The 16410-nt window shown below is 36.0% G+C and overlaps 2 protein-coding genes across 2 annotated transcripts; one reads left to right on the top strand and one right to left on the bottom strand.

Moving 5' to 3' along the window:
• Nucleotides 1-454: 454 nt before the first annotated feature.
• LOC149065430 (proton-coupled folate transporter-like) lies at nt 455-10713 on the bottom strand. The gene is made up of 7 exons (XM_089253745.1): nt 10524-10713; nt 9419-10038; nt 3867-4210; nt 3507-3746; nt 2338-2421; nt 2017-2173; nt 455-827 (listed from the first exon to the last, which is right to left on the bottom strand). The coding sequence occupies exons 2-7, from the start codon at nt 9925-9927 to the stop codon at nt 671-673; spliced, it is 1491 nt and encodes a 496-aa protein (XP_089109871.1). The 5' UTR covers nt 9928-10038; nt 10524-10713; the 3' UTR covers nt 455-670.
• A 637-nt stretch (nt 10714-11350) lies between these two features.
• LOC149065429 (uncharacterized) lies at nt 11351-15127 on the top strand. Its single transcript, XM_089253916.1, has 3 exons — nt 11351-11618; nt 13570-13836; nt 14000-15127. The coding sequence occupies exons 2-3, from the start codon at nt 13601-13603 to the stop codon at nt 15066-15068; spliced, it is 1305 nt and encodes a 434-aa protein (XP_089110042.1). The 5' UTR covers nt 11351-11618; nt 13570-13600; the 3' UTR covers nt 15069-15127.
• Nucleotides 15128-16410: the final 1283 nt, after the last annotated feature.

Here is a 16410-nt window from a genome sequence, read left to right as displayed (position 1 = left end):
TCGAAATTTCTTAAAATCAGTCGATCGATAATTAGTTTGACAGTTTGACATAAAATGACTCCACTATAAACAAATAATGCATAAATATTTGTTATTCATATTATACATGAAGTAAAGGAATGTCATGAAACATCAACAGAGGATTATTATACTATATGGTGAGTCAAGATATAATGATAGTGAAAAAAAATCTGTAACAGAAAGCGTAGTATTTATTATCACCTGTTATTATGTCAACTAAAAACAACGCATCCGTGACTTCTTGGAATCATTAATTCAGGAGGTTCGACCTTATAATATTGACATACTTTGATATCGATGACGATCGTTCACAATTTTTGCTCCGTGTTTATTGAATTGAATGTTACCAAATATAGAATATGTGAATTTCATTTGCGAGTTTATATTGATAAGCAAAAGTTTAAGGACACTGAAAATAATAAAATCCCTTAAATAAAGGCCTCCAAAATCCATTTATTGTTGAAAGTTTTCCTACAAAAATAACAAAGTAACAATTAATTACAGATGTAAATATAATACTTAAAGATAGACCCAAATAAATATTTAACTGAATACAAGTTCTTTGATCATTTTTCCAAACATGATATTTTACCCTGCCATAATTTTGCCTGCAATATTTGTCGAATATTTTCTCAGGAGATGTATTATCTCACAATGGAATTTCTTTGAATTCTTGAGAAGCTCTTTCTCGGAAAGATCCTTTTTTAGTCTTGGAAACGTCTGCAGGTTCAGGTTTTTCGAGTTGCATATCATTCATTTCAGCACAATAACTACCGAACGAGGTAGTTGGTAACTTCATCATCCACCTAAAAAAAGGGAGATCAATTTTTGAAACATAATTTAACCCACTATGGTTCGGTGTATATTTTAATATAAGTGGTAAATACATGATAAAAAAATCATTATACCAAATTCATTTCTCTATTTTTTGTTGTCAGAGACTTTGTCTCTCTCTTTTAGTGTCATTTCAGTACAAAATACGGCTACGTAAGTTCATACGTTATCTCGAAAGAGTTGATTCCTTGTCGTCGTCGATTTTTAAGAGCTGATGAAATTTTACGTATTCAGAGGTATATAAAACCCCACCAAATTGAGGGGATTGGAAATAACATTCAAGAAAAAACTATTCAAATTTACAAAGCAAGATTTCATCTGTTTATAGATGAAAGTAAAATAAAGGCAGACTGTATATTTTACCTTTAATTAACCACTTTGGGTAATTAAAAATCCACTTTAAGTATTTAAATTGCAGTGCCGATTTTCAATTAAAAATATGCTAACAGCACCCATTTACATCCACGTTTGTAGAAAAAAAATTCAATGCGTTTTTATAGGGATGAACCATAGAGAGTACTTATAGATAATTTTTGAGTATTCTTCACACTGTTCAAAAAAATTTTAGGTATCTATGCTCCTGGGTTCCTGCTCGCATTTTATCAACTGTAGCAATTTGAATAATCACACAAAAGAAATTTTAGCGAAATCGGAGTAAAATATAGCCAAATTAACCAGCTGTTTAGTGTCACTGGCGAATAGACAATCGTTGATGAATGGTAAATTCGATCTCTTATTTACTCGCCAAATGGAAAATTTTGTCTCTGTTTGACGCAATGGCAATTGGAAGTGGGAATCTTGCCACTATGAACCGTAAACATCAAACAAATACAGATCACGCATTAAAAGATTCCTGTTTCCACATCGCTCACGAGTGCCATGAAACATTCTACTGCATTTTTCACGTCCGTGCCGATTCGTAAAAACGAGCATTGCGACTGTAGTTAGTTCGCATATGATGGTCTCCTGGAAAATGGTATGATAAGAGTTTGATTGAGAACTTATGGTATTAAATAGTATATTATTCGATATGATTTCGTGATTAAGCTGTCTTATCGTACTTTCTGTGGTTGTGAAGGCAATTTATTTTGATAGAGTATATAATGCATTGTATGTGTGAAATTTTAAAATACAATATCGATTCCAACGAATGATTCTCACATGAATATAATTGCTACTGGAACAACAGCAAATGATGCTACCGCAAAAGGTAATCCAGGATATGTTAGTTTGGCTGCATTAAAAAGCTGGCTCATGACTGATGATCCCAACACGGGACTTAATGCTTCACATGTTGCTATCAAAGAAAATATCCTACCTGAAAAATCAGAAATAAAACACATGTGTTAGGCCGGGATTACACTATAAAAGTTTTAGAAAAGTTATTTTATAAAACTTTTATAGTATAAACCCGGCCTTAGATACAGATGATGTCCCCCCCCCCCGTAATTGAAACACTGAAATAAAAATCTTCTAACGTACCTAATTCGGTCTTGCTAACTAACTTGGACATTCGAGATCGTGTGGCAATACCTACACATGCATATAATATTCCACAAAACATACCTAAAAAATTCAATTTTAAATAAGATTGAGTCAATGAAATTACAAAATTTAGCTTCATTTCACAAACTGAACAGTTTCCTTTATTTTGAATCAATTTTTGTTCAATTACATAAATGTCATGATATTTTATCATGCGTGCAGCTGTTTTTAATGAATTTTTTTGAAAATTTACAAAAAATTAAGTATCCAAGATATGTAAAACATTTTACCAGCATAGGATAGCACATACAATGAAAAGCATGTGTAAAAAATTTGAAATAAATCAATGGTTAAATACTATTTTTAATGATATTTCTATTAGAGTATAATGTTTCATCATTAAAGGTAGTAAGTCCCCTTAACGGGTTGGCCAACAAGTCTCGAGGTAAGAACCTTAAATCATTAAAGAATTTCATTAATATCGATATACATTATTTTGAAACATAAACTAGGGCTCAAGGAGCCCAACGGACACCCGGTACCCATAACCACCTAACTCGATCAAAATGGCTGTACAGCCGAATTCAGATGGAGGGGGGTGGAATGAATTTGTGTCCCGAAATCTAACGCTAAAACGCATGAGTATAAAGCTAGAGCCACACTCATGTCCGGCATGGTGCAATAGTCATCTGCAAATATCTGCTTTCAATGTTTGCGCTCCCCCCCCCCCCCTACCTCGCTGCAATGAAGCACCAGCGGTATAGGTTGTCTACAGCAGTGATTCTCAATCTTTGGAAGCACGAGGCCCGGTTGATTCCTTTTTGTGAGTAGAAAGCCCTTCCATATACTAATGGAAAATAAATGAGGAAAAATGAAACAGGGAATCACTCACGGCCCGATACTGGACCGCGGTCCGGCGGTTGAGAAACACTGGTCTACAGACACACTGGCCCTTCCTGGCCCAATGTTCGTTCTCTTCGATCAGCCTTCCACTATCTTCCAGCCTCCAACGTTTGACGATCATTGCCAATTAGGAAGTGACCACACTACTCGCCTATGGGATGTATTAGACTAGGTTGGACACTAGTGCGGGCTCGGCTTTATCAGATTAACGGCATTTTAAATAAGTTACCACGAAAAAGTAATGGAAACAGAATAATACAAACCATAGTAAACGAGAGGTGCTTTTACGGCAACTGCTAAAACCACGCATTTAGCCATGAGAGAAAATGCTCCAATCAGTCCAACGGCTGCTTCGTGCAAGAAAAACTTCAAGTTGAAAGTTGGAACTATTGCTAATGTCGCAATGGCTGTCAGAAACTGGAAGCCTGTAGTGGCATCAGAAAAATCCGAAATATCCCAATCCAAAACCCATTGCACGTAGTAGTATAATATAGACGCCGATCCTGTTGGATTAAAAATAAAATTGAAATTGTAGATTTTTTTTTATGTGAGGATTTCAATTTATGAGAGAGACTTAACAATATTTTATAATTTAAATCTCAATGGCTTTTTTCCTAACTCACCGATTGTAATTACTCTTACGATGACGCTAGTTACTATCAGCAACCATATTTGCAGCCTGAGATTTCCTTCCCTTGGCATGACGGCGGTGTTGAAGCTCTTGACGATGTTCTCGATTGTGAAAAGATCCCGAAGAAGTTCTCGTCTGGTCTTGCCGATCCTGTTCTCATTGTTCTCCTTTACCATAAAGAATAGCCAGATAATCGCACAACCCACGGAAGAAGCTGCTACAACCATCACAGATGCATAACCTCCAACTTTATATACTTTACTACCGATTATAGTACCCAAGGGCGTCGCCATGATGGAGAAGAATTCCAAGATGGCGAACCTGGTTGGTCTTGACCTGAAGAAATTTTGTGTTAACAATCATTCAGTTGAGATGCTGAATTGGCCATTACTATCATTGTATATATATCACTAGAGCCCGGATTATATGCAAATGCATATGTGCATATGCATTTGCATATTTTGGCCTTTTTTTAGCATTAATGCATATAAATGCATAAAGTCAAAGAATTTTCTGTATAAGTGCATATTTTAGAAGGTTTATTTAAGCTCACTCAATTTTTTTTTTCATAATTTTTCAAATAAATATTCTTCATAATATTTTCATAACATCGGTTTTTTCCCCGCAGGTGAAATTTAGTGAATTAATACATATTAAAGTATTTTACGAATACTAATTGTTTTATTGTAAGGCTATTTCTAGAGATATATCAAAGTGCTAAATTTGTTTTAGATATAGTGTCGAAATTCTTTTCTTACTAGTATTTTCGTTATTGAGCAGCTACAACAAATTAAAAATTAAAAATGCCTGAATAAAAAATATGTAGAAGTTATTTGCATATGCGGTATATATATATATAAGGAGATAATTTTTTGTAAATGAATACATATGCACTAAGAAATAGAAAAGATGCCTTCCAAAAATACATCTGCTTTTTTTTTTTTGCATGGTGATTTTTTTAATGCATATTTTCTTATTTTTTGTACATATTTCGGACTTTTTCAAGATTTCTAGTGCTATTCTGGGGTGCTTAATGCATATTTTGGGATTTTAAGTGCATATTTCGGCATTTTAAGTGCATATTTCGGCATTTTAAGTGCATATTTCGGCATTTTAAGTGCACATTTTGCATTTTCAAGTGCTTATTTTTGCATTTTCAAGTGCTTATTTTTGCATTTTTAAGTGCATATTTGCATATTTTTAGAGCATATTTCGCCTGTTTTTTAGTGCATATAATCCGAGCTCTATATATCACTATTGTTAAAACTCTCATTGACACCTATAACTTTTGAAATGGCCTAACTTGGAAACAGTGATACATAGAAAGATGAGAAACAAGTAGTTGGTTTAATGTGGGCAGACCTGGAATTATAATTACGCTGGTTTGTGGAATTGGTTACAACTTTGGCTAATAGATGGTGCCACAGTCTGGGTGCAATGTCTTTCAAATTGTAGATGAACTTTTCTTTCACAAACATGGGTCAAATCACAAAACGATGTCTTCAAAATGGTTGTCTTGCTTAGTAATGACATCAGGATCGTTTTAAGAGCACCATGGGTCCCCGGACCAAGTGATTTTTCTGAGGGCCTACCAAACAAATTTACATTTATGCTTCTCGAAAATTTCAACCATATCTCATTTTTGTGAGACCCCTCTACTCTTGAGGCCCCTGGGCCATGCCCTTGTGGGCCCGTGCGCTAAGACGGCACTGAATGACACGACAAAAGGGAATAATGGAGTTTAACGATGCTTTTTTCTCTCTCCTGCAATGGATACGTTTGCCTCCCAGATGCCCTTTTCAAGCTGATACTGTAGAACAGGGGTTCTCAACCGGGCCACGGATGAAAATTTTTCAAACGGGGAGCCACGGCTGCTGATAAGGAGGGGGGGGGGCACGAAGAAATTTTTAAAAAGAGTGGTAAAAAAAATTTTAATTTCAAATAAAATTCATGAAATATTTTTTTTCGCTAGTTTTCCCTATTGAAGTAACATTAACAAGAGGGAGGGAAAGAAAAGTGTTGCATATGTAAATTGAGTGGATGTACGTTGTGGGACTGACAGAGCAGGCCATGACACAAACTATAGAGGAGGCTTCAGCAAAATTGGAGTAACTGAAAAGACAAAAAATTGTGTGTGTTCAAAGATTTTTCATACAAACAGGCTGTCATTAAAAAAGCAGACAGATTTGTTGACCATTTATCGACATTCTTTTGAGTGCTGGTTATAGTGATGGTAGTAAGTTTAATCCTAGTAGAGGAGCGAAAAATGAAAGTTTTTGTCAACAACATAGTTTTCGAGCAATTACAGACAGATAGCCATCTAGTGTAGCACAAATCTATCCTTAGCCGGACACTGGTTTGTTGGGGATCAGAAAATCGAATAAAGAATGATTGCTTTGGGGGTATTTTTATGACTTGAGAGGGAAATGAAAATCCATTGCATTTGTCTGAGCATTGCATGCATTGATCTGAACAGTTGAAAGATGAAATTTAGCACTTGAAGTATCACAAATTTTAGGAGTTTCACGAAAACAAGCGTATAATAATTTTATTGTGTTTTTCAATCCAATTGTCATAAGCTTGGGTTACGTTATTATAAGGTTTCTAGACGAATGTGTCACGAATACAGAGTGTCACTTTATTGAATTTGACATTATGTTTTGTAATATAAAAGAAGGTAAGACTTTTGTGTGTGCGTGTGCGTGCTTTTTTCTCAATTTTAATTTAAACTATCAAATAAGGACTTTAACATAAATAAGTCGTAAACTTATTTGGTTACTTTAGGAAAAAGGAAAACTTTTTTCTTCCGAATTTCAATGATAAATTAGTACTACGTGCTTGTTCAAGGGTCTGAACAAGTTAGTGTGGAATGTAGATCTTGATAATAATTCGGGGACTCTTCTCTCAATTCATTTCTATAATTATACGCTAAATGCTCAGCTACGCAAAATGTGCATATCATCACGCGTATAGCACGTCAAAATTCACAATATAAGCTGTGAGGCCCGGAAATACTGGATGGCTTTTGTCGTAGCAATCTTCATTCCATGCATAGGCGGATATTGACTTGGAAGTCTGGGGGGGCACGATGATGATGATGTCAATTCATCTATACATATATACATTAGATCAGTCGACTCCACGTTTGACTCTGGGGGGGGGGGGGCATTGCCCCCCCCCCACGTCCCCCCCCCCCGTATCTCCGCCCATGATTCCATGATGTGCATGTATCCTTCAATATTTAAACTCACTCAGTGTTTGCCTGTTAGCAAATTACTGCATTACTTAATACAGTGTAACTTCGTTTATATGCCGTTCTCACAAGAGGCCACCTCAAAACTTAGCGTAAATGTAAAAATTGCGCAACTGAATCTCCTTTGAAAATTAGCCCCTTCCCATGTATAGTCGATCCCGCTTATAACGTTCCTACTTGGAACGTTTTCCCGCATAGCACAACTTATTTTCAGGGTTCCAATTCCAACTAATTCTCATTAAGCTTTCCCGTTTCAAATGTTTTCCATGACTTTTTTTTGGAAAACGTTATAAATAGGATCCACGCACTTTTCTCAGAAAAAAGTGCAATAAATTTTCACGTAAGTGGTCACTTTGAAATGCCCATAATCAATGCATCTCTTCGTATCTGTCAAATTAAAGTTTATTATCATGGTATCACACAATGAAAATATCATATATCAAAAGTCAATGGTTTTAATTACATGTACACTGTGATATAAAAACCACATATGAGAAAAAAAACTACGAAATTTACTTTTTTTAAAACTATATTGCTGTATAATTTAAGGGGGTTGGGTGTGCACACAAATTTTCCAAAAAACACATTTTCGAATTTTTCAATTTTCAAATACTATGAAATCTTCTGCGTCAAGTGTTCAAGTTTTTGTTCTACCCCCTGTACTAGAAACATTTTTAATATATTTTAATATAAATTGCTGGTGAACATTATATTATGCTAATATTTTCTACTAAAATAGTAGTGCAGTTTTCTACTAAAAAGTGTTCTGATACTGTGTCGCGGGTTACTTAAGTGATCTTTGAATGTGCCACGGGCCTACTTCAGTGATCTGAAAATATGCGGGCCACTTTAATGCTCTGGAATTGTGCCACGGTTCATTTAAGCTATCTGTAAATGTGCCGCTTAGTTCATTTTTACAAAATTGGGTTTGAGGGGAGAGCCACATCTGATAACCTTCAGGACCACAGGTCCGCGGGTCAAGGGTTTACCATGTATGGCTTAAATGGTGGATCTTAATGAATTTCTTAAAAAGAGAGATTTTAAATTCTTACCCTTCAAATAGCATTGAAATTAACAGAAAAACCGATTATAATAACATAATAAAGGTATCTTTCGAATTTTTAATGTAGTACGGACTGTTATTGTGTGTTATGTGAAATATTGTGTTGGGTTTAAGCCAACTAACACGTTGCTTCGTTCTTCACTTGGTGGTAGCTTGTCATTAACGAGACATCAGATTTTCAAGATGAATGCAAATCTCATCGTGTTGAAATTAAAGTCAACAAACCAATATAATATTATTTGAAAACTGATTATTTATATAATGGGTTTTAAATTCTGCTAATGAATCATTAATATGCTAACAAATTATTTTAACTCGGTTTTTTTCCAAATGAACAGTTTTGTCAGCGAGTACGTGATTTCACTGGAGAATGAATGGTTCAAACAAATATTTTAAAATTACTCACTTATTTCTTTTTCTAATTCATTTGATCATTTTTTTTGTCGCACCACGGTCATTTTCTGCACACGAGGGCTAATTAGACCGGGACCTACAATTTACTACCGATTCCGAACGGCAGGCTTGTTTTTATACTCAACGAGAGGTTGGTGCGCTAACTTCTCGATGGGGGGCTCGCTGTGGTCACGTCGCCGTTTCTGTTGTACCCTGCGTCAGGAAAGTTTCTGACGAGGGCGAACCGGATATCGAATTCGCGACACATCTAAACATCCTTTGGTACTTCAGGCGAGTATCTTATTGGTCTGGGCTAACGTGCCCCCGTCCTTTTTAATTCAGAGTAAGGCTACAATATGAACTATATCCTTGATATATGTATTATATTATAGAGACACACACACACACACACATCGTGCCGTCTTCAAGTGCAAAGTTTACATTGATTGAAAATAATTTATTGTATTTTTTGTTGTATTGCACTATGTTTATTTTGCTTTTCTCATTATTTTCATAAATCAAAAATTAATTGAACTCAAACAGTATTTGAATAACCATCTTCTAACTAGAAAACGGGGGTGTAGGAAATAATCATGGTTGCATAGGGGGAGGGCACAGAGATGAGAAATGGGTGAAAGGGGGCCATGGGCAAAAAAAGGTTGAGAGCCACTGCTGTAGAGCGTTTAGCGACTCTTACTGTAAACAGGCTTTCAAATGGCCCCACATGAAGAAGTCGTGGAATGAACTGACTTTGACGCCATCTATAAGTTAAAATTGTAATTAATGTGAGTAGATCTGAAAAATTTGAAAGTCGGTATAAATATAGTGAGCTTACTTCTCATCCGTGACGCTTGACATATAGCTGTAAGTGCACGATAGAGTTACAATGAGCCCACCGCCGATACCAGCGAATAACGACGACAGTAGAAAATAGTAAGGTGACATGTTTTTTGACATGGTAAAAAATACGTCCAACGTTAATTGGATCAATACCCCAACAGTTGATACTGCTAGTGTGTATTTGCGACCGTATTTATCACTCCAAGGTCCAAGAAAAGTTGATACAACCAAAGCGGGAATCGTAGCAAACAAGAGGCATCCATTGCTCAAATTGACGGCATATGTCATGGCTTCTGCTTTCTGGGCTTTATAATTTTTCTCAGTGAGATTACCACAGATTTCATCTGAATACCCTAAAAGTACTCGACAAGATCTATTCAGCAATAAATCCTGAAACGTGGTAGTTCTGACGAAGTAGCCGAACATCACGAGGAACATGAACGGCTCTATAGATATCTGCTTTATGATGCCGATGGTGCTGTTCAATTTCGTCTTTAGATCCATGGTCTATATCGAAAGCTTTTTTGATTCACAGGTATCTCGAAATATTACCGAAATTCTGTTGCGTCGCATTCGTCGATTCTTAGTGCATACATAAACCAAAATCTGGAATGCCTAAGAACACAACATAATTCTGCGTAAAGCTTCAATTAGCAAAAACATACATAAATAGTTTTTACTAACATAAATAACTATATTAAATATAATATATGATCGTGAAGAACACAGTATTTACCACAATCTCAAGAATTGATCTTAATACTGTATCCACAAAAGGATAATTAAAGCTATTATGTTGGCCTTCGAGTATACTAATATCAAAGCAGTAATAGCCATATTTCTAATCTTCTTGTCTCTTAATTATAGAGGAATATGATATTGAAACAACTAAAATGTAATTAATTATCAGACTAATTAGAAGTGAATATGAATTCTTTTTTAAGGTTGAAGAGTAATAATCCAATAGCTGATCAAGCTGCGAAAAGAGATATTTACTCGTGTAGGATATTACATATATATATAACCGAAACAAAATATGTATAGAAAATTATTACTCCATTCAGAGATGGAATAATTATATTAGTAATATTAGTACATACCAGAGTTGTCAAAAGCTAAACGTCCCCTCGCATTTGTTATAAATATTTACTCTCGTTTGTATCAGTATATTTTTACAAGAGGCGATAAATTCTCTTATTCTTTGTTATAGATACTGAGTAGATTAGTGATGTTTGATATTTCATTTTATCAGTTAAAAAACAACAACAAAAAAAGAAAATATTGGTTTTTATTTTATAGGATATTAAGAGTCTTTATACCATTAGCCTTTTTTTCCAGGCAGTGAAATCATCGTCATTATCTTTTCATAAACGAGGAAACAATAGTATCAAAGGTTGCCTTCTATAATCCACGTTTTTGCTACCAAATAATAATAATAAGCTTCTCATTCGAAGGCTCATAAATATTTCTGTCATCATTTATTCATTTATTTATCATCATTCCAACTGCAGGAATAATCCAATCATCTTCATCAAGCTGGTGAATTGCGATTGATTGATTAATTAATTAACAAAAGATTGGTATATTAGAAAACGTAAGTTAAAATTAAGTTCTGTGTGTTTATGTTACTAATTAATTGATGAATATTGATTCAGTGGCATAAATTATGAATGTGCTGTTCATGAAATACGATTTACCTTTATATTAGGTATGAATAAGAATGTGTTGTTGTTTTTCCGAAGGTAATTTTATTATGTTTTTGGAATATTTGCAGTCGTTCATAAATTCCTAATATTATGATATTTCTTGACGATACAGCTTTTTAAGGAGCTGTTTTCTCACAGTTAGTTGCCTTATTATATATAGAATAATCATGAAATCGATCGATTTCAGCGAGAGCTCGTGTTGGTCTGATAAGAGAACAATGCAACTTAACTCTCGCGATCAGTGAAGACGTACATGGAGATATCTCGGTTTAGAGATATTATCATTCTTTTCGCGCTTTCCATAAATCACTAGAATTTTTTTTTCCTATTCGTCTCTTCTAGAGATTTACATCAACGCCCATGTAATATCATTAGTGGAGACCTCTTTGAGTGCAGGGAGTGAGACATTACACAATAGAGAAACTTACCCGGTAGTGATTGTGGATCAATTGAGGCCTTTATTATAAAGGATCTGAAGATCTCTAAAAGGTATGTATATGAATCTCTTGGAAATTTCGCAGAAACTTTAAAAAACAAGAAATAAAATACTGTGGTGTTAGAGATTAAATATCAATGCCGTAACTCATCTCGGGTCATTTACTTCTGATTTCACAGAGATTAGTATGAACTTTTTGTATAATTTACTAAATCTTTTGAACACTACTACCGAGTTAAATGAAATTTTTCATCTTCCGAAAAAAATGGTTACGAGATGGCTCCTATAGACTTAGACGAGAGTAAAAAAAGAGACTGCTTCTAAATTAATTATTTTTTCATTTATCCATAACTTGAGCGAATGTGAAAATCCATCATATTCTGGTATGGTGTATTACTTTGAGTCGTTCACCAATTTGCATGAAATCGTGTATAACTCTTAAATATTATTTTTAATTTTCTTACTGTCGGAGATTCGACATGGATATATGACTTCACTGTTTTTTGGTGGTATGAGTGGAGTGCTGTCCTTGGATCCAAAGACGTAGCGAGAGGGGGGGGGGGGATTCCGTGGGGTTCCAGTCGAAATGTGAAAAAATGACGTATTTATATGGAATAACATGATTCGATCTATTGTCTTATTCCTTTGGTTCCCCCTCCGAAATACATTTTTAGCGACGGCATGGCTTGGATCCTTCGAAAATATCGTTGCTCATGATGCTCTTATTCTTTATTAGAAGGACTTATGTTGTTCACCAGATCAGTGATATACTTACTACTACTAAACCCCGTACATGCACCTCGTACACATTCCTCTACGGAATTTCTAACGAATCTGCGCATATCGGAATATGTGTTCTGAGTGTTCAAGCTGCCATCTGGCTTCCATTTTCTGAAGTAAAGACGGAAATGATTGAATTTTCATGTTTTGTCAGTTTCGTGTTGTAGATCTGCCTGCTCTCTGCGGAGAAACTTTTTCAAATGGGAGACCGGCTCGCATTCACACCTCGAAGCTGTCCACTGTGCCGTCAACGGGGTTCGAACCCGGATCCTCAGGACGAGAGTCCAGCACGATGCCCTCACGACCGCACAGTGATTAGTAGCATATTACTACAGTACTATATTATTTTCTAATCCCATTTATGAAATCGTTGAATTGATGCGAACTATTGAATATGAATATTTATATGAGTTATAAATATATAATATTAATATTGTAGATGTCTTCTATATAAATCATATTTTCTTCAAAATGTGTGTTCAAATCATAGGCGGAGATAGACACGAAAGGCTGAGGGGGGGGGGCACGATAATGAAAGCTGGGGGGGGGAGAGCATGATAATGATGATGATGACAATTCATATACAGTAGAATCTCGGCTATCCGGCCTTATCTCCGATGATTTGGCACCGTGACGTCGCCAATTCATCGTAGGTGTCGCCAAACTTTACTAAGTTTTCTTTGATAATTTGGCGACATTTACAGGCGAAAAATATTTACATAATTTTCGTAACAATATTTTATATTCTTGGACTTTAATTTTCTGTCTTAAATTTTCAAAAGTACAATACAGTACATAACGCACATTTACATTATGTATACATTTATGTATAAAGTATGTATAAAGACCTGTACCAAGGGGTCACAAAATATGAATAGAAGTGTTGTTTTTGATGGTATGGTGGGGGTAGGAAGTGAGCATTTATAGAACTCCGGCCTATCTGGATTTTCAGTTATTCGGCCGCCCTTCCGCCACGTTAGGCCGAATAGTCCAGATTGTACTGTTTATGCATATACATTAGATCAGTCGGGTCCGTCACTGACGCTGGAGGGGCCATGGGGGCATGCTCCCCCCCTCCCCGACCCATATCTCCGCCCATGGTTTAAATGTGAGTTCACATTGATCTCTCGATAATGGAAATTGAAATGCAAAAAAAAATGTTTAAGTAGAGCCAAAAATGCCAATGCTTAATTATATATTGATGAAAGAGATATTTTCTTTCAGTGATTTTTCTAAGTCAAAACAGTATTGCAAGATGGGACAAAAATCATCAAAGGACCCTGATAAAGATATTCGCAAGAAAAACAGCAGAGATATGAGATTGATCGTTCCAGATGAAACAGGAAATATGCATACCGTGGTTGTGCCGAAAGCGTTGTTGACGGAGCATAGCGCTGTTTTCAAAGATCTTGTGGATAGCGGTCATATGAAAAAGCGCAAGAAACTAAAACTTCAGGACGTCACCTTGATTGGGGTGCTCAAAATTCTAGAGTAAGTGTATTTTTCTTTTGTCATACTCACGGAACTAATTTCAAATTACATACAGCATTTGCAGAAACATTAATTGTGTTTTGGTTTTAGCAGACAAACATTTTATATCATCTTTAGGTTTATCAAATGTTTTTTTAACTGTCCCTTTGAAATTCCTCTACAGGTGCATCGAAAATGGAAGCGTCACCTTTGAAAACGTTGATGAAATCGCTCAAACTATTCAGGCAGCCGAAAAATATCAAGTGGATGGCATGGAGGACACATGCATCGAACATTTGAGCATCATCCTAACATCAGGCAGCGTCTGCGATGTCTATGAATTTTCATTGTCTAAGGAGTTCTGGGACGTTGTATACAAATGCTTAAAAGTAATCGACAACGAGGCTGAATCCGTTTTGAAATCCGATGGTTTCTTAAAGCTGAAGTCGAGTTCCGTCGTTGACATTATCAAGCGTAACAGTCTTTCGGTATCTTCGGAAAAAATGTTATTTGACGCAGTTCTCGGCTGGGGGCATTCTGAGCTCCAGAGACAAGGACAAGGCAAAGAACGAGCCCATCTAAAACGCGTACTGCAACCTATACTAGCACACATTCGTTTTTCGAACATGTCCACTGATGATCTAGCAGATCCCCTGATAGTTGAATATTTTCCTACATCTCCGAAATCTTCAAATTACGGATTGATGTCTAAATCAAGCCGAGCAGATGCGGGAGCAATTGATAGAAATAGTATCAACATGGCTCTTCAACCTAGAAATTATGTAAGTCAATACGTTCATGGTCTTGATTTGTTTGACAGCAACCAACCAATAATCGGGAATAACGAGTCGTTCTGTTTAACGATGGAAATCTTGAAAGGCAAAGTTTTTCTTTGTGGTATAAGTTTAGCTTTGAAAAAGTTTTCAAACAGGATGAATGCAACTTGCTTGTACGCTCTGTTATGCGCAACAAACACTCGCACTGGAGAACAGAAACGAGTTCGTGGCACATTCCTCGACACCACCATAGAATGTTTGCTGACATTCACGACACCTTTGTATGTGAAAGACGATGACACGGCCGAGATCGTAGTCAATGTGAAGATGGCTGGAAACACGGCTCCACTTTGCAGAAACAATGACGTTGAAATAATTGTTCCACCAAACAAAGACATCGCCATGAAAGTTTTGGCAAATACGTCTGCGGGATCAGGTGTCAGATGCATTTTTAAAGATATTATTTACTTTTTTTGAGTTTTTGATATGTGGCAAATTCGAAAATGGGAACTGTGCATTAAAAATTGACTTGTTTATGGCTTTATTTCGATTTCATTTGTTTCTTCATTTAACTCAGAAACCTTTTAGAATCTATATTTCTTCAATAATCAGACTGGTCTTTGAAATGGTTGGAAAAAAAGTTGCTGGAAAAATCCTCAGAGAGAGGTGTCTTATTCAAATCAGTTTCTATCACCAAATTGTTCCTCTCGTGTTCTCACACACGCAATTTGGATCTGTTTCAGCACTACAAACGTTGCCGTATTAACGCATGGGCCCATCCGGGCACGACGGCCCCGGGGTCTCAAGAGAAAAAGTGGGCCTCACATAAAGATGAGATCTGGTTGAAATTATCAAGAGTTAGCATGTAAATTTACTTGGTAGGGCCTCTGAAGAATCATCCCGCGCGAGGACACCATGATGCTCTTAAGACGGCCCTGGCAACAAATTAATTTTATTGGATGCAAAAACAGCACTACAGACGCTAAACAAAAATTATTTGATTCGCAGTCTCTAAGCTGTAACTTAAGACCGCTTTATGTAAAAAAAATAGAATCATGTGTGTCCGGTTGTTGAATCTTAGTCTTTTCTCTTTGAATGACTAAAGTCAGATAGGAGATGGGTTCCGCCTGGCAGTCGAGTGGTTAGGGAACTAGCTTCTCACTGTGCAGGTCTGGGTTCGGGCATGGATGTCTACTAGCACTAACAAATTCCCTGGACGGATCGTGCTGATCCCTTGAGAATACGTGAAGAAAGAAAAAAAATATCAGTCAAGATATTTTTTTTTAAATTTTTAAACAATTTATTTGATTTTTGATGATTTTTCCCCCAACTCAACTTAAGTCAATGGAAGCAGCTTCTCTCTTCCACGAGAGGGAAATTCTAGAGACCTTTTGAGGGGAAATTATCAAAAACGCGTCTTTACCAGAAAAAAAACATACAGGGAAAGAAAAACATTAGACACACACACACACATTTAAAAGCGTTTAATAATTTTGACTGAATCGAAAAACAATTTTTTTTCCTTGGTTATACACTTTATATTATTTGTGTGTTTATTATTATTATTCTTGAACTCGGTCACACCTAAATTAGAGCAATGTACGCTTGCAGATTTCTTGCATAATGCAAACATGCGCGAACTTGTTAAAGCAATTATAATGTAAGGAAATTGATTCCCTAACAGAATGCTACGGCACCCGTGGGTAAAGGGCAGTAAAATGATGCTGGGGGGGGGGGTGATAATTTTCTATCTTCCCAAGGGGTTTCCGTTCGGTTTTTTTTTTTACTGCAGTAGAAAAGAAATTCATCTCGCTTCTTT

The sequence above is a fragment of the Pholcus phalangioides genome, unplaced genomic scaffold (genome assembly GCF_987345545.1).
Source record: "Pholcus phalangioides strain wild (caught in Gottingen) unplaced genomic scaffold, Ppha-v1.0 ptg000039l_1, whole genome shotgun sequence".
NCBI lineage: Eukaryota > Metazoa > Arthropoda > Arachnida > Araneae > Pholcidae > Pholcus > Pholcus phalangioides.
This window is presented reverse-complemented; position numbering and strand designations above follow the sequence as displayed.